The sequence below is a fragment of the Desmodus rotundus genome, chromosome 3, assembly GCF_022682495.2.
Source record: "Desmodus rotundus isolate HL8 chromosome 3, HLdesRot8A.1, whole genome shotgun sequence".
Classification (NCBI taxonomy): Eukaryota; Metazoa; Chordata; class Mammalia; order Chiroptera; family Phyllostomidae; genus Desmodus; species Desmodus rotundus.
Genome location: NC_071389.1, coordinates 34,758,000 through 34,779,358, shown reverse-complemented (window position 1 = coordinate 34,779,358; position 21,359 = coordinate 34,758,000). Strand labels below are relative to the sequence as shown.

Here is a 21,359-nt window from a genome sequence, read left to right as displayed (position 1 = left end):
TCTACCTGGTTACTTATGCCAATTCCCTTTCTCTCATATCTCACATTTAATCTTTCATTAAGTCCAGGGAATCTTACCTCCTTAACACATATCAAATCCCTCTACTTTCCACTTTTCCTGGTGCTATGACATGAGTTATGATTCTCTTCATCTCTCACCTGAATAATTACAGCACTCTCCCTGTTCCCTATCTCCTGTCTCTCTGCTCCCCACCCTTCTCATCTAATCTGTCATACCACGGTTAGAGCTATTTTACTTACATGCATATGGAAACATGTTACTCCATTGTTTAAAACCTCTTGCTTGCAGTATAAATTCCCAAATCTCTTAACGATGGGGTAAGAGGCCTTAGACCACCTGGCCCTGCCTCTCTATCCAGTTCTGTCTTCCACCGCTCCTCTCATTGAACCCTATGTTTCTAGAGCTGCTTCTCGGATTCTGGTGACCTTCTGGCACCTTCTCCAGCTCCCCCATGGCATGAGGCAACCCACTGATGTGATCAGATGAAAACATTTGACCTGTCCCTAGGTGGCCCTGAGGGACTCACACAGAGTGTAGATTTGAGCCTTGTGATGATCTGAGCATTTCAAATGACACCCACACTTACGCTGTTACCTTTTCCAAGTGACTGACTCTCGTTCAATAAAAAGCGTCATTTTTTAAAAATTTCATGTAAAAACCAGGAGCTAGAGAAGATTGATTGCTCTAGCAACTAAAAAAGATTTAAAGAAATTTTATTTGTAGGGCTCATAATCACAACGGTGTTCACTGAGCAACCATCATTCTGGGGTCTAACTGAAAGAACCCCGGAATTAGAGCCAGACAGATGTGGTATCTGGTTCTGTTATTTACCAGATATATAACCTTGACAAGCCACTTAGACTTTCTGACTTCTGTGTCCTCATTTATAAAAAGGGGATGGCAATCAATACTTCGCATGATTGTGTTGAGGACTAAATGAGGTAAAAGATGTGAATGAGCCCAGTGTATTTTAAGGTCTTAGTGATTATAATTGTTAACCAATGTGATCCAAGGGAAAAGGTAGAATTTTATCTTTCTTGCTATTCTTAGTTGGGCATTTGGAATTGGAAGTGAAGAAGGTCTGATATAATTAGATTTGTCTTATTCTTCTCTCTGGTGGTCATCTGCTAGTCAGTAGGGATGTAGTTACTGGGGCATAAATGATACAGTCCAAATGTGGCCTCTCTGGCCCTTTAAGATCTAAACGCAATGGGATGGAAGCCCAGATTTCACATTTTATGACCCTTGTAAGTTCAAAGCCCTCCAGGAGATTTCTGCCAATTTCAGTATGGCTTGTGGTCTCATAGTCTCTGCTGCTAGTCTTTTTCAACTCAGAAAAACAAAGCCCATTGCTCACTTTGCTTTCTCACTCTCCCAGCTCCCCTCTCTCAGAAAGCACTCCTGAGTGTGAAGGCCTTTACTGAATTCTTGAAGGCAAGGAAGCCAGTACATTAGATGTGTGATAAACAGTCTATTTCTTATGTATTCCAGTGTTTAAACACCCCTTTGTCCATCTGCCAAGGGAGGGTTTCTTCTGACCCTTTACCCATGTAGCACCTAACCTGACACTGGTTTTCTTACTCACCCTTTTCCTCCCCCCTCGCCCCGCCCCGCCCCGCAGCTCTCTTTATCACCTCTCCCCTCCACTGTGCCAAGTGAATCCCAAATTGTTCTCCTTTTTTTTTTTTTTACACAGAGCAATTCAGTGTTCCTCCCCTTCTCCCACACTACATATTCACACTCCTCAAGGCCCTAATTAGGACAAAGGATCTTCTGTGCATTAGGGTCTATCCTTCTCAGAAGGTAGTCGTGGTTAAAAATAGCACTATTTCTGTTATAATAACGACAGTGTTTCCTATTTATTGAGCACTTACTGTGTGCCTGGCACTCTGTCATGTGCTGCTAGGTGCTATCTCATTTACTTATTTGATCTTCACACTGACCCCGGGAGTCACTCTTCTCGTTGGATCATTGACCCTGAGCTTTCACTATTGCTATTTCTACAAATGAGAATTAGGTGCCTGTGTCAGAAAAATTAGGTAGTTTACATAAGCTCACACAGTAAGCAAGTGGTAGATCCAAATCTATCTGGTCCCAAGTCTGTGCTCTTTCCATCTTAATACATGGCCTTTCATGGGAAGGGGGAGAAAGTAATCAGAAAAGACCCGAGGCTACATAAACACAATGCCATCTGTTCTCATATTGTTTTGCAACTGTAAAAGGAAGGTTTTATATATTATCTCATTATTCCTGTGAAGAATAAATAATCATTATCATCGCACTCATTTTGAAATGAGGAAACTAGGGTCTCATGGGAGAAAGGGAGTGAGGGAGCAGGCAGCATAGGACATTGATTTAAAGGTCACAGGGGCACCAGTTCTGGGTGATTACAGAGTTCAGAGTGTGGCCATGGGAGCCAGTGGCTGAGGTGATGTGAAGAGGAGACCAAGGACTGAGGGATAAGGCAGCCACACGGCTACTGAAGTCAGCGGGAGGATGGCAGGACAGGGGCTAATGAGGATGTCCAGGACCAGGGGCTAAAATCATCAATGCATAAGAAGCAATTGGGCATAACTGATGTCCTTGATGGGGAGAGGAAGAAGGAGATATGGCTGGACAGCAAAGAAGGAATTTTTTACGAGCGTGGAAGTGGCATTGCTGTCCCCACTTGCTGGTTTTATGATGTGAAGGGAGTGGGAAAGTGAGAAGCCCTCTTGCAGGGGGCTACAAGAGAAATCTTGGAGGAGGGTGAAGTTTCAATAAAGGCAAAGAAGAAATCTGAGTACTCTCTGAAGAAGCAGAGGATGTAGGAGAGTCCGCTGACAAAGGAACAGGATTCGAGAGGGCACAGCGGAAAGGACTGCCAGGAGCTGGACAGTGGGAAGGTGATTGAAAGGGAGGGGGTTGAGAAGCTCAGGACAGTGTAAGGGTTATTCTGACAGAGAAGTCAAGACCACCAGAGGGGCTGTCAGTTGGGCGGTTCCCCAAACTGGAGAGGCAAATTGTAGGTAGGTCCATCATAGAACTTGGGCAAAAAATGGTTTTGCTATCCAGTTCAGACCTCTGAGATTTGGGATGCGGGAAGAGTGTGGGAAAGGACAATGATTCTAACACAAAGCTGGCCCTGGCTCTGGTGACCTCAGGAAGACTTGAAGTCCAGGTCAGGATGGGCAGATACGGGGCTAATTACCTCCTATACTTGCCTCCTCTGGTGGTGTTGGTACTTCCTAATGACCAGGGAAGAACACTTTCCTCACTTTAGGCTGCTTCTGGTAATGGGGAGCCATTGCAAGCTTTGTTTTTGTTTCGTTTGTTTGTTTGAACCAGGTGGGTGGGAACACGGCGACATTCAGAATGATCACTCAGGCTGCTGGTGTAGAGGATGGACTGGAGAGTGGAGGCAGGGAGACACACTTAGGATGCTGCTGTATTAGTTCAGGCTAGAAGTGATGAGGCCTGAACCAGGGTGAGGACAGTGGGTACAGAGAGGAAGGGAAGAGGTAGGTAGGACATGTTAAAGAGGTGTAATTACCAGACTGAGGGGATGTAGGGAATAGGGTAGAGGACGATGTCCAGGTCTCTGGCTGAGTTTCCTCCTGTAGTTACCAGTCCAGAGTCTGCATCTCTCCCTAGGCTTTAGTGAAGATGAAGCGATATCACGGACAGGAAAAGTGCTTTGGAAATGGCAAATCTCGGTACCCATCATCACCTACATTATCATCAAAACTCTCCGATCACCGCAGTAAGTTCAGTCTGTGGAACGAGGCGTGGGCATTAAGATAAATCACGACAATTGCCCAGATATTGAGGGGCTCAGGGCCCCCAAGATACACGGATTCCCAACACCTGTGGGCAGCTGGGGGCTGGGGCGGGACTAGCACGGGCTCCGCCCCTGGGCGGGGTGTGGGTGGGGCCTGGACGCAGCCGTAGCTGTAGCTGTAGCCTGAGCCTCAGCCCGAAGTCGCCGCGGTGGGGACCAGACCCGACCCGCAGGGATCTGCACCAGCCCGCCTTGCGAACCTAGCTGAGCCCCGGCCGCCCGCCGCCCGCCGCCCCGCCCGGCCGTCCCGCTGTGCCGTTGGCCAGCGAGCCGCTCTCCTGCACCCGGAGTCCCAGGTAAGGGGCGCGGCCCCGGCGCCCCGCCGGGGGAGGACCAGGGACCGCTCCTTGGCGTGGGGCGCTGGGGACAGAGAGCGGGCGCTGACTGAGGAGGAGCGGAGGGGACACCAAGGAGAAGGGGTTGCAGAGAGGCCGCTAAGGAGGGGGCACCGCGGCGGGAAGGGGCGCGCAGCCTGGGGAGGGGGCGCCCAGGGAGGGTCCACCTGGATCCTGAGGGCCGCACCGGGAGCCCCGAGGGCAGGGGCAGCGGGAGTGCGGGAGCAAGAAAGGGGGCGCGGGGCTGGGGGAAACGGGGAGCGGCCCCGGGAGCGCAGTGAGGGGAAAACAGAGGGCGTTGGGGGCGGGGAGATTTGGGGAGGGAGCCGAGAGGGGCGTGCGGGCAGAGGGCACCTGGCAGCGGAGGGGTGGTGAAGGGGCTGCTGAAGCCAGAGGATTCAGAGGGGCGAGGGCAAGGGGTGGCGTGGAGGTGACGAGCTGAGGCAAGGGCACTGGCCGGCGGGGCTCGTTTTGAACTGGAGAGGAGCGAGGTGACCAGGGGAAGGGGCGCTGGGCAGCAGTAGGGGTGCTGGTCGGGGACGGGAGATTTGAGTGTGGAGAGCTGGGAGCGGAAAGGATGCGGAGCCAGAGTCCAGCTGGGTACCGGCAAGGCGGGTAACCTGAGTAGGGGGCGAAGGTTGGGCTTGGAGGTGGGAAGCCAGTTAGAATGGGAAGGTAGGACCTCGAGTGGGTCTGCCGGGCCCGCAGAGGCAGGGGCGGGGAGCTGATCGAGGGAGAAGACAGCGGCCTTGGATCTGGGCAGCGGGCGCCCGAGTTCTGGCCAGAGGTGGACCGTGGAGAGCACTGGAATAGGGCAGGGGTCTCCTGGCTGAATGGAGGAACTGCCAGGGAACTTGGAGAGTTTAGGGTGGTGGGTGCGCTGGGTCAGGCTAGGGATGAGGCCAGATGTAGGCTGTGGGAAGACGACGGGGGCCCAGAATGGAGTCCGTGGTCACCCAGGCGCTGGCAGTGTCTTAGCTCCTCAGAAGGATGAGAAGAAGGTGCAGGCACTGGACCCTATTACACTGGCACCTGGGATCAGAGACAAGAAGAGAATCGTGGACAGAAAAATTCATTCACAGGCTGACTCTGTTTTGGAGTCCAAGTGTGAGAAGAGACTTTAGGGAGGGCAGGGCAGCAGCCTTTGGAAGCTAACAGAGATGTGGAGGAAGATGGGAGGAAGACAGGCCCTTCCATCCCAATTTCTCAGATTCCAGATGGAAAGGGGTGGGAGACAGTAGAATGAGTTAGGTGTGTGTGTATGCACAGGTGAAGGCCCACCTGGTCAGTGCCTATAAAGGGTGGAAGACAATGGAAGTCCCTGAAAAGACCTGTCTGTGGTAATAGGAAGGCCTGGTGATCCGTTAGCCAGAGGAGAGACATTTTACTAGAGGACGACAGGCCAGGGAAGACTTCTAATCATGAAGGATTTAGCTAGCAATGGAAGGAAGTATGTTCCTATCAGAGAAAACAGTATGGGAGATGCCAAAAATCTAAAATGATCTGTAGTCCAAGAAATAAATCTCCATTTTCTTAAGGGTTGTGATGTGAAGACAGGCAGCAGTAACCGGTAGAGGATGTTTAAAAAAGTTTCCCATCTTAGCTTGAACTCCTGGTGGTTGCTCTTCATCTCCCCAGAGTGCGGCACTTGAATGAAAAATTGAGTTGTGGTTATACTACTGCCTCAATTTCCTCATCTCCCCTTAAGAGTTGTTGTGAAGATCAAATATGATAGTATGGGTAAAATAACTTTCATAAGCCATAAAGCACTGTACGAAAGGGAAAGGCCCCTGATGTTATCATACAGGTGTGCCTACATTCTGTCTAGGTCACACCCATGGCTCTCTCTCTCCAGTCTGGAGAAAGAAGGAAGTGAATATTTCCAGGCTTCTATTGTGTGCAAGACAGAAGGCACTGAAAGTCCCTGGTGGAGTGCCTGGCATTTAGTAGGTGCTCAAAAAGTGGTAGCTATTATGATACTGTTTCTATGGGGAAACAGTGAGGAGGTAGGCTGGGCTAGTGGTGATGGGTTGGCAGGGGAGAATGATTGGAAGAAAGGTTGAATTAGACAAATTAGTAGAATGGCTTTAGGGAGGAGGCTGATATAGTAGAGCGAGGTCTACATATGCCCAACTCCCTCTTTATCCTCACTGATAAATGCTCCCCGTAGGAAGACAGAATTACATTTATTGAGCACCTCCTATATGTCATATACTATTTCGGTGCTTTGCCAACACGGACTACAGTCTTTCCAATAATGCTTTTACAAATGAGGAAACTATGTTTTAGTCAATACAATTTCTTGTCACAATCTCACTGCTAATTAGTGACAGTCCTGGAAGCTGAATCTAGTTTGTTTGATTTGGAACCCCAAGCTATTTCCACTACTCCGGATGACCTGGTAGAAGAAAATATAAAGTGTGTGTGTGTATGCATGCACGCACGCGTGCACACACACACACACACACTCTCTTAAGCATTTTCTAAAGCACTCTCCCATAGACTGGCTTTAATTCTTACAACAGTTTGCCAGGAGGTCAATTTTGTTAATTCACATATAGATGAGGAAACTGAGGCCCAGCGTGTAATTTACCTAAGGTTGTACAATTGCTGATAGAGCTGGTGATCAACCCAGGTCTCTTGACCCAATCTTGTTTTTTTTCCGTCAAGAGAGAAGTTCATCCAGGCAGTTCATCCAGTGAATAAGTATTCACTGCATGAATTGAGTTAATATCCTCTTGCTAGACTGTAGGGCTCTCTTCTCCTCTCCCCGCTCTTTTCAAGCTGAAGTTGGCTTCTTCCTTAGGTGCTTATTTCTGCTGCCTATGAGACTATAAACACATTTATTTTTCACACCAGCCCTTAGAGGAGCCATTTTCTTCCTTCCCCTAGCCAGGAACCAGGAGTGGCTTCCCAGATGGTCCCTGGGCCTTCATCTATGTTGCTTGTCACGGACACAGTGAGCTGCCTGGCTCTGTCATTTATGTGACTGCCACAAAAGAGAGGGAAGATGTGATTGATGCTTATCTTGCAAGTGGTTCTGCATGCGCCACGTGCAGTGACCTATCTGCTCAGATGAGCCTCGGGTGGCTGCTGGCGAGGATGCTTTTTACCTCTCTTCCACATGTCTGTGTAGCCCCTGCCTTCATACTGAGAAGATCCCCTCCGGGGCTTACATCTGAACGTGCCTTCTCACTGAACCTCCCTGCCCTCTGCCTCTCCCTGTTCTCGCGCCACCGCCTGGGAAAGCTGTGCTGTGTGCACGCAAACAGAGGTTGACAGCACAGCATGGCAAGAGCTGGGACAGAGACACTCGGCTCTGGGGGTGCTTCTTTACTCTCAAATTGTTGGCTTCCCCCCCACCCCCTACATCCAGTTCAGTCTCAGTCTTGAGATAACAGAAGTTCTGGCCATGACTTGCTGTGTGGCTTTGGACCAATCACTTCTCTTTATGCAGCCTCAAGTTTTGACCTGTAAAAGGAAGGGGAGTGGATCGGGCCAGAAATTGGAACTGTTTTTCACTTTTGTCTTCCTCCCCACTCTCACACCTGTGGCACGCTTAGCTAATAAAGGCTGATACTACACGAGGACACATGTATTTTTCTCCGCACAGTGCACACACAAAGCACACTTACATACATTCTCTTATTTAAAACTCTCGGCAGCTTTGCCTGGTAGATAATACTATCGTGTCACAGATGAGGACACTGAAGCTCAGAGTTTACGTGACTTGCCCAAGTTCAAACATTGAGTTCCTGGGGAAGTGGGGACTGAGAGCCAGGCTTTTTGTTATGGTAAAGCTGCCACTCCAAAATCCCTTCTAATTCCAGGAATCTAAGAGTATGAACAGCTGCATTAGAAAAATGAAGAACAATAATACAACATTTACATCAGTAGTCTGGCACATGGCAAATGCTCACTAAATGTTTATTGAAAGGAGTAATATGTCCTAAGGATTTACTATAGGTCAGGTATTGACAGGTGTAAGGATGGATACAACTCAGCTTATACCAGACACGGAGGCATATAGTTAATTGTAAAACAAGCTCAAATAATGTAGCCCAGATCAGGGAGAGGGCAGTTATTTGGCTGCAGAAATAAATTAAAGTGGCCAGTGAAATAGTACCTACTGAGTGCCTCCCAGGGGCCAGGAAATTATGCCAGACTATTTACACATGGTAACTGCTCATGCTATTTGTACTACAGCTCTGTGAAGTAGGTGGTATTTTTTCTGTTTTAAGGTAAAAATGCTGTGGTTTAGAGAGGCCAAATGACTTGCCCAAGAATTCAGCTGAGTAGTGGAGCAGGGATTTTGAACTGCCCCATAACACTGCATGGTACGAGGTCTGAGGTCCAGTCTCAGTCGTTAGCTGCGAGGCTTGGGCAACTCCTCTTAATTTCTGGCTCTCAGTTTCCTTCTTGATCAAATGGGAATAATAATTTCCGTCTTTCCAGCTTTATTTCTCAAGTTTATTTAGAGAATAAAATAAGATAATGGATATGAAATTGAGATATGGATCAAATCTGTGTTTTAGTAAAGTTACTCTTTGACGAGCAGTTCCATTTCTAAGATCTCTGCTGAGGAAATAAATAGGAATCTCAACAAGTATTTATGTAAATAAATGTGGTCACTGTGGCTTAATTTATAATAATTAAGAACAGAAAAATAATTTAAATGTACAACATTAAAGATTGGTCATATAACACATCCTTGGGTGAAATATAATGTAATCAATTGATATTTATGGGGGTAGGGCAGGGGAGGGTAATGGGGGGGGAATGGGAGAACTATAATTGAACAATAATTAAAAAATTAAACAAGAAAAAGAAAAAATGATATTTGTGAAGAGTTTTTAAAGTCTCAGTAAAATATTTATGATATAATGTTAAGTGAAAAGGAGCAGGGTACAAAACTAATGAAAATACAATTTTAGGTATTAAAATACACATAGAAAATATAGACTAGAATGTATAGTATGTTATATTATATACAGATAAAAATATAAACAGATCTCTATGCTTACATATGCAAAGACTATCTCCGGAGGGTTCATGAATTGGTAACATGTTGCCCCTGGGAGAGGAACTGGAGATTGGGAATCAGAAGTGGGAGCTTTTTTTTTCTTCACTGTAAACTTTCGTTTTTATATTACTTATTTTTATGCTAGAAATTAAGAAAATAATGCAAACTGCAGATGGTGACAAAGAAGTACTTACAAATAGTAAAAGTTTGAATTATTTTCAATGTATGTATTACATTTTAAATTAACAAATAATAAAATATAATTTAAAATAGATGTCATTTTATTGCATGAAAAAATAAGGGAGGAAATACACTTAAAAGGTCAACAATGGCAGTTTCTGAATGGATGGGATGTCCAATAATTAAATTTTTTCTTTTTTGTACTCCTTGCTTGTTTCTAATTTTTTTACAACGAATATATACTTTCAAAGTTGAATTTTTCTCTTGTAAACAGATGACTGGCAGTCACACAGAGGATAGTGTGAGGTCATTGTGGTTGCTTCCTTTGTTTTAGGCAAAAAAAAAAAAGCATAATTCTTTTGAATTGCCAATTCTTGAAGCAGTCTCTGCACCTTGTACCATGAAAAACAGAAAAGTTAGGGCTGTGAGACGGTATAAGCACCCTTCCCTCCAATCTCACTTTCTTCTTCCTCCATGCCACGCCTCAGTTGCTGAGGATCCAGGGCGCATTCCACACCTGCCTTGGGAGCCTTGTTGTGGGGCAGATTGATGGAGGAAATGTGGCTGTGGGTCACCGGAGGCTAGTGGCAGCATATTTCAGGAAGTGTTATTAAAGGGCTGCTAATAAATTATCCCACATATTTGTCTGACCTTTCTTCAAGAGAGCTTTAAACCTTCTACATTTGTCAGCCCCTTGTCCTTACAGCTCACTGGAGTGACTCAGAGATAAATCTACCAGTATCTCTTTCTTTTCCTTTGGGGAAAAAAGCAGGAATTCCTAAAGAGAGTGACACCCTGGACATTATCCCACATTAGGGCTGTCTTCCTACCCTCCCCTGACTACCAGCCTGTTTGAGTATGCGGTGCTGAGCACAAGATTACAGATGGAGAGGCAGGGTACCTGCAGCTGGTAAGAAGTAGCAAAAGCAGTTAAAGGCTATGGGACTAAGTGCTGGATTATGGGGTTCGGGTCCCAAATGTTCTAGGAAAGGAGAGGACGGTGGCAGGTCTGAGAGAGCTGGGGTCTCGGGGAAGGCCTGGCATGTAATAATACTTGGTGCGTAAATGAATGAGTGAACAAACAAGTAAACAAAGGACCTAGGCTTTGAAGGATTTGGAGTAATAATGACTTATGTTCACACCTATGGGATTTCCCAGTTTATTAAGGCCTTACTCACTGTCATCTCATTTGAGTACTGTAACAGCACCATGAGAAAAACAGGGCAGAAATTGTTCACCCCATTTTTCAGATGGTGAGATTGGTCCCCAGAGTGGCGAAGTGACTCTTATTAATTCAGCACACATTTACTGAGTGCTGATTATCTACTAGGACTTGTGCTAGAAGCTAGACAGACAGAAATGAAGTACACTGAGTCCCAGATGTGTGGTGTAAAGGAGCAGCTGGAATAATGAACAGTTCTGAACTGACACAAGTGCTGTTTGAGAGCCCTGGATGTGCAGGGGCCGGAGTGCACGCCTCTGCCATGCGCGGGGAGGGTGAGACCTCCTTGGATCTGCAAGGGTGAGTAGGAGTTCATTAGGAGAAGAATGTGTAGGCATAAAGAAAGAATACATGTCTAAAGGGACAAAAGCAAAAAATATTGCATATTTAGGGTAAAGTGTGTAATTTGGTATAAGAGTAGCACTGGTTGGTAGAGGGAAGGTAAGGCTTAGAGAGTTTATTCTTTGGTTCTTTGTCAAGTTGAACAGTTTGGGCTTGATCTTCAGAGCTGTGGGGAGCCATAAAAGTTTTTGAAATGGGAATGACAACCCTGTACTGGGCCTTTCTTAGCATGTTCGTGTGTTTGCTGTTTTGACCTTTTTTTCACTTAAAACTCAGCTCCGGAGCTGCCTCCTATAGGGGACTCCTTGATCACCATTCTCCTAGGTTGGATTAGATGCTTCTTATGGGCTTCCTTAGCCGAGACCTCCTTCTGTCTTGTCACTTATCCACTGCTTTTTTACTCTGAGTCTACGTAGTCTGTACTCTAATCAGTGGCCCCTTAGAGAGCACAGGGTTTGATCGAGAGCAACGTTCTCAGTAAATATTTGCTGAAGGAATGAATGGGAGGAGCCGAGTTCCACCCCAACCCAGAGACAACACTGGGATAGACGCAGTGATAGGGTGTTTCCTGAATGAGTCTCGAGTGGGGAATTAATACACGAATGACAAAGTGACCATTAAATATTCCTCACTCAGGGTGACTCAGGGTGACACTAGAGATGTGTTCCTGAGTGACCACAGGTCTCTCCTGCAGATGGCTTCAGTGACTGATAGTAAAGCTGGAGTCAAAGATGCCTCTGACCAGAATTTTGACTACATGTTCAAACTGCTCATCATCGGCAACAGCAGTGTTGGCAAAACCTCCTTCCTCTTCCGCTATGCTGATGACACCTTCACCCCAGCCTTCGTCAGCACTGTGGGCATCGACTTCAAGGTGAAGACAGTCTACCGCCATGAGAAGCGAGTGAAGCTGCAGATCTGGGTGAGTGCTGGGCATCCTGGGCAGGCTTGTTCTGACAGGGGACTAGTCTGCTAGTACCAGGGCTGGCAGGTGGGGCCAGTTTGGAACTCCTGGGTGTTACTGCATCAGGCACTAATGCTGTTGCTGGTCTAGCCCCTGGAGTGCCCCTTGCTGGTTTTATACAAGTTTGCTCTCCTCTGGGGGCTCCGTTGTTTCTGCTGCCTAACTCTCCAAGAGGCCTTATCCTGGCCTGTATGAATGAGTGACTGAGAATCTGGGTTTTGGAGTTAGAGAGCTTGATTCAAATTCTAGTTCTGCCACTTACTAGTCATGGAACCTTGACTATATTACTTAACATCTCTGGGCCACCCTTTCCTCTTCGAAGATTATAATAGCATCTACATCATTGGGTTGTGGGTGCTTAGTATAGTTACTGGGACACAGTTAATGCACAATAAATGTTAGCTATTGTATCCATAATCTATCACTGCATAACAAATCACTTCAAAACTTGATGGTTTAAAACAATAATAATTCATTACCGCACAGTTTCTGTGAATTAAACATTTGAGAGTGGCTTAGTTTCTTGCTTGTGGCCTCTTATGAGCTTGCAGCCAAATGTTGGCTTGGGTCACAGTCATCAGAAGGCTTGAGTGAGGCTGGAGGATCCCGCCAAAGGTGGCTTACTCACATCTAGTACTGGCTGTTAGCAGAAGGCCTAAGTTCATCCCTACGTGGCTCTTCCCACAGAGCTACTTAAGTGTCTTCGTGGCATGGTAACTGGCTCCCCCCAGCTCTGGGAGGGATCCAAGAAACCAAAGAGGAAATGGCAATGTCTCTTATTATTTAGCCTTAGAGTATTCTGTTGGTTACTGCTTTAATGTAGGAGGAAACTATATAATGGTACGCATCATTGGGAGGTGAGGATCATTGGGGACCATCTTAGAAGCTGGCCACCACAGTCCCTATTATTGGTATTTACCAGTGGTACTAATAAAATATATACATATTTGAGATGATATAGCAACATATAGATCATATACTTTTCAATAATGAATTAGCATCGAGATCAGAAATTTTGAATATTTGTGATTTAAAGTTTTCAAACAAAGTATTTATTATTCAACTTATTAAATGTAGATTAATACATTATGCATATATCTTCTTGGTATAGTCTGTATCCAGTATTTTTTACAAGTTATTTTCATGTATTAATATTACCTTATAATTAACCCCAAGAGGTAGATGTTATTTTAATACACTCCTATTTTACAGAAGAAAATAATTCAGATTCAGATAATAATTAACTTGCCTTAAGTTGTCCACATAGCTATAAAGTGGGATTCTAGCTTAGATCTTCTGATTCTAAATTATGTGAGCCCATATTTCCATGTGCGACAATGTTAAGTATTAATTTATATGGAGATTAAAGTTTATTTTGTTCATTTTGTCTCTCTTAAAAGCATTGAGGAATCATCCATCATTACAAATGTCAGAAGCTATACAGACCATTCAGTTCATTGGTTCTAGAAGTGTGCTCTCCCGATCAGCAGCAGCACCACCTGGGAATTTGTTAGAAATACAAATTCTCAGGCCCCTGTCCAGACCCACTGAATCTGAAACTCTGGGGTATGGTCCAACAATGTGTTATAACAAGCCTTCTAGGTGGCTTTGAGGCAGACTAAAATTGAAGAATCACTCATCTACTTTAACTGCCTCATGGTGAGAATCAATAAGTATTTATTAAGTACCTATTATGTGCCAAGTGCTTCCACTTACGTTATCTGACATCTTTGCAGTCAATGCACAGAGTGGGGTGAGAGCACAGGATATGTGTAGCACGGCCAGCAAGACAGTTTGACTAGAGCAGGGATGGGTGCCCAGTTAAATTTCCTGGCGAGGCCATCAAGCAGCAGCGAGGGGGTTAGGGAGACCTCGCGCAACAAACAGAAGGCTCTTGCCATGAGCCAGAGGGCGAATGCCTGATGACTCCTTAGGGAGCTGAAGAAACTACTAGAGTTTGTTTTATCTATGAAGATAAATGTTTTCTGATATTTGCTATATAGATTGACAGAGATATCTTCAATTGATCTCTACCTCAGAGGGTCACATATTCTACACTTGAAAAATCTTCAGGTAGGAAGGGATATTCTGCCTCTCTAAGGGGTTGGCAGTGGTGGCTCCCTCACTCTTCATTCATTTTTAGCCCCTTGTGAGCTTTGGCATTTTCCTGTGCCTGGTTAAGTGGATTTATTGATTATACTACCTAATTTTAACTAAATGAACCATCACAATGGAAATGTGGCTTTAAAAGACTCCTGCAAAGAAGCCTGTGATTGAACGCTGCACTAATTATAGTGAGCCCAAATGAGCACAGAAAATGGCCGAACTGATATTTCTCCAACTCCTAGCACAAGTTCATTGTCGGCCATGTTTTGAGGTAAAATCAATGAGGGTCTAATTAGATTTGACATAGACAATCACATTACTCTTGCTAAAAACAAAAAAAAATGGGAAAAATGTTTTTTTTCACGTGTATGCACATGTGCTTTGCTGTAAAAAAAGTTTTCTGTACTATTTATAAATACACTAAAATGTAAACATTTAAATGTTATTTATGTCACTTTACATATTTTAACATCATTTGTGTTAAATATATATATAATTTAAGTAAATACACAAATGAAGTAAATGTATAAATATTGTGCTGTGCCTAAATGTTTCTTACTTAATAGGGGTATACATTTGGAGACTACTACCATACGCCTTGGGGCGCCATAGGTGGGTTTTAACAAGATCAGATTTGCATTTTAGAAAAATCTCTGGTGTCAGTTTGGAGGGTAGATGGGAATGACGCAAACAGACTAGTGGTTTGGGTAAGTTATAAGGGCTTGAGCTAAGTGTATTAGACTCCTTGGGCTACCATAACAAAACGCCACAGACTAGATAGCCTAAACAACAGAAATTCGTTTTCCCACAGTTCTAGAGATTAGAAGTCCAAGATCAAGGTGCCAGCAGGGTTGATGTCTGGCGAGAGCAGAAAGCTGCCTTCTTGCTGTGTGCTCACATGGACTTTTCTTGGTGTGTACAAATGTAGACAGAGTGAGCTCTCTCTCTAATGTCTCTTCTTATAAGGACATTAATCCTATTAGATCAGCGTCCCACCCTTATGACCTCAACTAACCTTATTACTTCCTTAGAGGCCCCATCTGCAAATATAGCCACATTGGGAGTCAGGGCTTTAACATGTGAATCTTGGGAGGACACAAACATTTGGTACATAACACTAAGACAATGATGAAATTACGTAATGGATGGAAATGAGGAGAGAGATTTAGGACTAGAATTTAAGGAATTTGATCACCAATTAATTGTATAGGGAGAGGGAGGAATACATATCTACTCATAAATTTTACTTTTATAAACAAAATTTCTGTGATTTTTTTTTTAAGCAGTGTGAGCTTTGGTAAGTCACTTCTATGAATAGATAATATTCTCAACTGCAAATCCTCACCGGCTTGTTGGGGGAGAACTACATGGTGTTAACATAGTATTGTGCCAGGCACATATTAGGAATGCAATAAATGTTAGGTTCCTTCCTTTCTCTGCTCTTGATCCACACGCAAAGTGTGGACTGGCCCCTTGCAAGGTTTCCCACCTGTGGGTCTAGGTGTGCTAGAACAGCATTCAGGGACTCACTAGCCCAGCATGGAGTGTTCATTTAAATTTCTCTAGCCCATTTGATCTCTCCCAGGAAGTTTCAGAAAGTCATTGTCAGGGTGGAAGGTGGAGAGAGAAGAGAAGATTATGAGCATCATTGAGCAGGGCCATTCACAAAAGGAGTTTCTGTCATCTCTGGGGGATGTTGGATGATGAAGGCATCAATAGTACCTTGTTCTCTGGGGTCCCTCAGTACATAGGTTCCTGAGAGCCCCCCCTCTCTCCTGGCAGGTTAATTATTGTGGATCAGAGAAGAGAATCTTAGTGGGGAGGTGGGGGTAGCGGAGAAGTATTATTAATAGAGAGTGAGAGCACGCACAGTTGTAAAGGGAGGGAGACTTGGAAGCTCCACAGCAACAAACGTGACTAGAGGCCACTTATTGCTGGGTGCTGGTTGCCAAGCAACCCCTGGAGACCTGTGGAAGAGAAGAGCGAGAAAGGGCCTTTCACTACCTCTACGTGGGGCCCGTTGCAGGGACTATTGTATCTGGTGCTGGTCAGGGGAAGAATCCAGGGAACCTGTGGGAGATCTAAGCTGACCTAGGACTTTGGGGTCCTGGGTTCTATTCCTGGATCTGCCCTGCAGTTATGTGTGATACTGAGTGATCCTTACCTTCCCCCAACTATCAGATGGAAAAGGTAATTCTTGCTCTTCTTGCCTTATGGGTTGTTGTGAAGATCAAGTGAATAAATAGAAAGGAGAGCCCAAGGAGAACTGTGAAGCCTTCAGTAGATCAGAAGGACTATAGGTATTGTCAGCCATATGAATTCTTGTATGTGCTTTAAATCATTCTTTGTGTCTTTCATACCTTCCCCCTGACATAGGGAGGTAGTTATCTCCTTAAAGAAAGGGTGAGGTTGAGGCCAGAGACGTCAAGTAACTTCTGCAGAGCCAGGCAGTAAACTTCATTCTTTCAATCATTCAATAGACATTTACCTGGTGCTCCCTCTGTGCCAGGCATTGTGCTAGCTGTGGGGAAACGCCCCTCCTGCTCTCATGGAGTGTTCACTACAGTAGGGGAGATAGACACTAAGTACATGGATAAAAAATATCTAACTTTATCTGTGGTAAGGGCCCTGAAGGAAAATAATAGACTTGTTTCAAACCAAGGCAGCAGGACTCAGAGCTCAGGAATCACTGAACTGTGACTTAGGTCTCATCCCTGGACTTGCAGCTGGGGTTCTCAGGCTCATCTCTTCCCAACTTAAAAGGTTAGCTTAACTGATGACAATCCCTGTACCAGCTCACCCCTGGCCTGGTCCCTGTCAAGAGACATGGTGACAGGGGTCTCCATTGTGGAAAGATAGAATATTTTCCTTTCCACTTTCACCAGTGAGGCTTTTTCAGTGACTTGCATGTCAAGTAGTGTCTCCTACGTTTGGGGTTACTGGTGTAAAGACAGGAAGGGACCGGCAGGCCTGTCCAGCATTCTTCTACTGAGGGTTCAAGAACTCTGTGTTTTGTGAAAGGTTTAGAGGCCACTGTCCTGACTCCTGGGCCTGTCCTGGCATTACTGTTCTCCCTCCTCTTTCTTTCTCTTTGACTCCCTGCTCCGAAGCCCTCCATGATTTTATTTGGGGTGTGTGTTTGTGTGTGTGTGTTGGTGATGATTTTTAAAAAATAATGTGTAGAAAGCATTAACATAAGTGTCTGACACAGAGTAAACACTCAACAGATAGTAGTTTTTATTAAGATCCTAGGGAGATCAAGAAATGATACTCATTTCTTGCCCACCTGAGGTTGGAATCAGCTGAGAGACAAATGCAGGAGTCAGAGAGATGGGGGGTAATGTGACAGCCTTATTACTGGTAAAAGCTGGGATGAAGCACATGGCTCGAGTCTTCCAGGAAGTGGCTCTTGCTGATACTTCACTTTGGAGTCAGACAGACATACAAATCCAATCATAGGAGTCGCTAGCTGCAATTAGCCCAAACAATATACAGCCAAGGTCAAAGTACATGTGACCCAGATTTACTAATTTAAGGCCAAAGCATCCCACCCATGTCTCTAGTAGAAGTTTCTTTGTCTAGGAACAGTCTTCCTCATGGAGGGGGAAAAGAGGATTTGTCCTCCAGTAACTCTTTTTATAATTAAAGAGACAGATATAAGGAAGCATGGACTCCAAAGGGAGGGTAAGCAGAAAGATGAATGCTGGGAAAATAGAAGGAGTCTTAAAAGATTTCCCAGGAATTTTGAACTCCACAGTGATGAGAGTGACTCCCAGGTAAACAGGAGCTGAGAATCAGATCAGGTGAGATGGGGCTGTTGGGCAGTCAGCTGGGTTCACTGACTAGATAACTCCCTTACTCCCACATGCAGCCTCCAGGAAATTTTAGGTCACCACATGACTGGAGTCACTCATAATATTACAACTAGCAAACATTAAATCAGGAGATGTCAAAGACCTGTATTTTAGGAACAGTGATATAAAAGTACAATAAAATATAATGGAGCTTAGGAATGTGGGAAAGATAATCATACCAGAAACCTAGACTGAGGAGGATGGTGGCTCTTGAGCAGTCATTTAACAAATGTTGACCATGCCAGACATGGGGGATAGAGAAACTAACATGACATGAACATGACACATTCTCTGCTCTTCAGGAACTGGTGAGACTGAATTTACCTCTAACTCCAGAAGTGAGATAAAATGAGTACCATAGTTCTCTTGTTTGGCTAACAGAAGCAAACTAGGACATTAAGGGAGACTGACTTTTCCCTAGATTTTAAGAATTTATAATAATGGATTATTATATGAGATTGGGCAGCTGTGTAATGGGCATCTGTATTAGTTTCCTATGGCTGCTCTTACGAATCACCACAAACTTAGTGGCTTCAAACGACACATATTATCTTACATTTCTGAAGGTCAGAATTCAAAATGGGTCTCTCTGGGCCAAAATCAGGGTGTTGGCATGTCTGCGTTCCTCCTGGAGACTCTAGGAGAAAGTCTGTTACTTGCCTTTTCCAGCTTTTAGAGGCCTCCTGCATTCCTTTTCCTCCATCGTCAAAGCTACAGATATAACACCTTCCAACCTCTCTCTTCCTGACTTTCTTGCCTCTCTCTCACAGGACCCTGTGATTATCCTGAGCTCAGGTGAACAATGCAGGATAATCTTCCCATCTCAAAACCTTAATTTAGTCACATTTGTAAAGTCCCTTTTGCCATGCAAGGTAACATTTTCACAGGTCCTGGTGATTAAGATCTGGATCTCTTTAGGGGAGCCATTTTTTTCTGACTACCACAGCATCTATTAAGAGCATAGAAAAGATCTAATATAAATTTCCCTTAGCCTTCAAGGCTCTAACTACAGTTCCCTCTCCTCTAGTGAGAGCCTCCTGTGCTACCTGGCTAAAACAGATACTGTCTGTGTCTTAGGCTCACCCTGCCCACTGAGAATACCTGTTACCTTGTTAGGCGCCAATGAGCCTGTGAATTTAGAGCTCATCACAGCGATTGAGGTCCAGAAAGAAATAGGACTTTACTAAGAGCTCACTGTGAGGCCTCCTAACACATTCCAGTGCTTTTTCTGCCACCTGAACATAAGCTTGGTCTCTCTACAGAGTAACACAGAAGAGGCTGGTGGCTGAACAGGGACACTGGGGCTCTGACAGGTCCCTGTGGCTCCAGGAAAATGGAGACAGTCCTGAGTACAACATCCCACACTCAGCCCTTATGATAATCAGAATTGATTTTTCTCGGCAGCAAGTTTCCTGGTGTCGCTACAGAGACATGTTGACACTTTCATCTCTCCAAAGTCTGTAGGAGGCAGCTGCTGGAGGGGCTTTAATTTGATCTCTAAAATCACAACAAAGACTATGGGAAGTCAAATCAGAATTGCAGGCATAGTCTGCCTTTGTAATTTGCAAATAAATTAACCAGTAATCCTCACTGGCTATTTAAGGGGCCTCTACTCTTTGGGCTCATAAACTCCTTCCCTCCACCCAAAGTGGTGTGGGAGAAAATGAAATAACCTATGAGCTACTTGCGGATTCATTAATTCAATAAACATGTGTCATGTACCTATTATGTGCCAGACACTGTCATAGGAGGGCAAAAAAACAGCTGCAATACCGTACAAATGACACAATAAGGGGATGAAGAAAGTGCTGTAGGAACACAGGGAAAGGAGCTGCAACCTCTGCCTCAGAAAGTTATATTAGGCTTCACAAAGGAGGGGACACTTGATCTGGGTCTTTGTAGATAAGTAAGAGATTTTCAGGTTAAGATTAGGGAAGATCTCTACAAACAGGGGGAAAAAAAAGACATTTGAAAAAGCATGATTGCTTTCAAGGATCCGTTTTGTGCCTGACTGCAGTAGGTTGTGCAGGTATTGGTCAGACTCAGGGGCATTCAGTGTAGCAACAGAGATATAAAATGTACACAAAACTAGATGATGCTGTAGATGTGAATGATGCCTGAGAGAGGTACAGAAAGTTTTAAGAGTACAGAGAGGAAGTGCTTCCTCTCAGCCTGAAAGCATGTCAGGGAGGGCTACATGGAGGAGGTGGCCTTGTAGTAATATGTGTTCTGGCCCTGTCCAGTGTGGCTCAGTTGGTTGGGCATCGTACTGCAAAGTGAAAGGTTGCTGGTTCGATTCCCAGTCAGGGCACATGCCCGGGTTGCAGGTTCGGTGTTTGATCAAGGCACGTGTGAGAAGCAACCAATCAGTATTTCTTTCTCATATAGATGTTTCTCTCCCTCTCTATCTTCCTCCCTTCCCCTCTCTCTAAAATTAAATAATAAAAAAATCTTTTAAAAAAAGGTGGCCTTTGCCAATAACAACATCCACAGAGGCAGGACCATCTGTCTCCTCTATCTAGCTCTGTGGTTCAACTGACCTGTTTTTGACTCAGTGGCAGTGTGCTGACACCCCCTGAAACGATGTACATGTTTAGGAAGCAGTACAGCGGCGGTTAGGAGCACAGCCTTTGGAGTGAGCCACAGCTGTGCTCCAAACCCATTTCTGTCACTTTCATCTTGCTCAAGTCCAGTTACCTCTCTGTGCTTCACTTTCTTCTTTCTAAAATAAGGATAATGTTAGTAACAAGCACATAGTGGCTTTGAGAGAATGAAATATGATAACACTTAGCCTAGTGCCTGGTACTTAGTAAATGATCACTAGTTGGTAGTCTTTGTTATAATTAACTCTATTACTCTCAAGAGTTCATTTGTGGCAACCAGGAGTCTGGATGTGACCTGAACTAGACTTTGCATCCTTTTTAGGAGTTGATGCACATCCACCTGAATTCTTTCTCTGAGTCCTGAGCTAAATCTAGCATGGTTGGTGGCCGGCCCCACTGGCAGAGTCCTGCCCTGATGGCATGTGTAATTTAGCTAGGGAGATAAAAACAATTCAGAAAATCATAAAGAGCTAAAATGTGTGGTGCTGAATGAATGCAGTGGAAGTTTAGAAGAAAGAGTTCAATATTGGCATGCACCCAGAAGTGGGATGGCTAGATCATACAGCAGTTCTCACAAAGGACTTAAAATAGACATTTCTCCAAAGAAGACATATAAATGGCCAGCAGGTACTCTAGTCTCCCCTCTATTCACAAGAGATACATGCCAAGACCTCCAGTGGATGCCTGATACTACTGAACTGTATATGTACTATGTTTTTTTTCTGTACACACATACCTATGATAAAGTATAATTTATAAATTAGGCACACTAAGAAATTAACAATAACTGATCATAAAATAGAACAATTATAACAATAACTGTAATAAAAGTTATGTGGATATGGTCTCTCTCTTTCTCTCTGATAACCAAGACACCTACCAAGTGACT

The 21,359-nt window shown here is 44.6% G+C and overlaps 1 protein-coding gene across 1 annotated transcript in view; it reads left to right on the top strand.

Moving 5' to 3' along the window:
• The first annotated feature begins 3,968 nt into the window (after nt 1-3,968).
• RAB3B (RAB3B, member RAS oncogene family) overlaps nt 3,969-21,359 on the top strand; it is a 61,191-nt gene continuing 43,800 nt past the window's right edge. Inside the window, exons 1-2 of the mRNA XM_024571249.4 lie at nt 3,969-4,137; nt 11,638-11,865. Coding sequence (XP_024427017.1) covers nt 11,638-11,865 — 228 coding nt within the window. The 5' untranslated portion in view covers nt 3,969-4,137. The remainder of the gene's footprint in view (nt 4,138-11,637; nt 11,866-21,359) is intronic.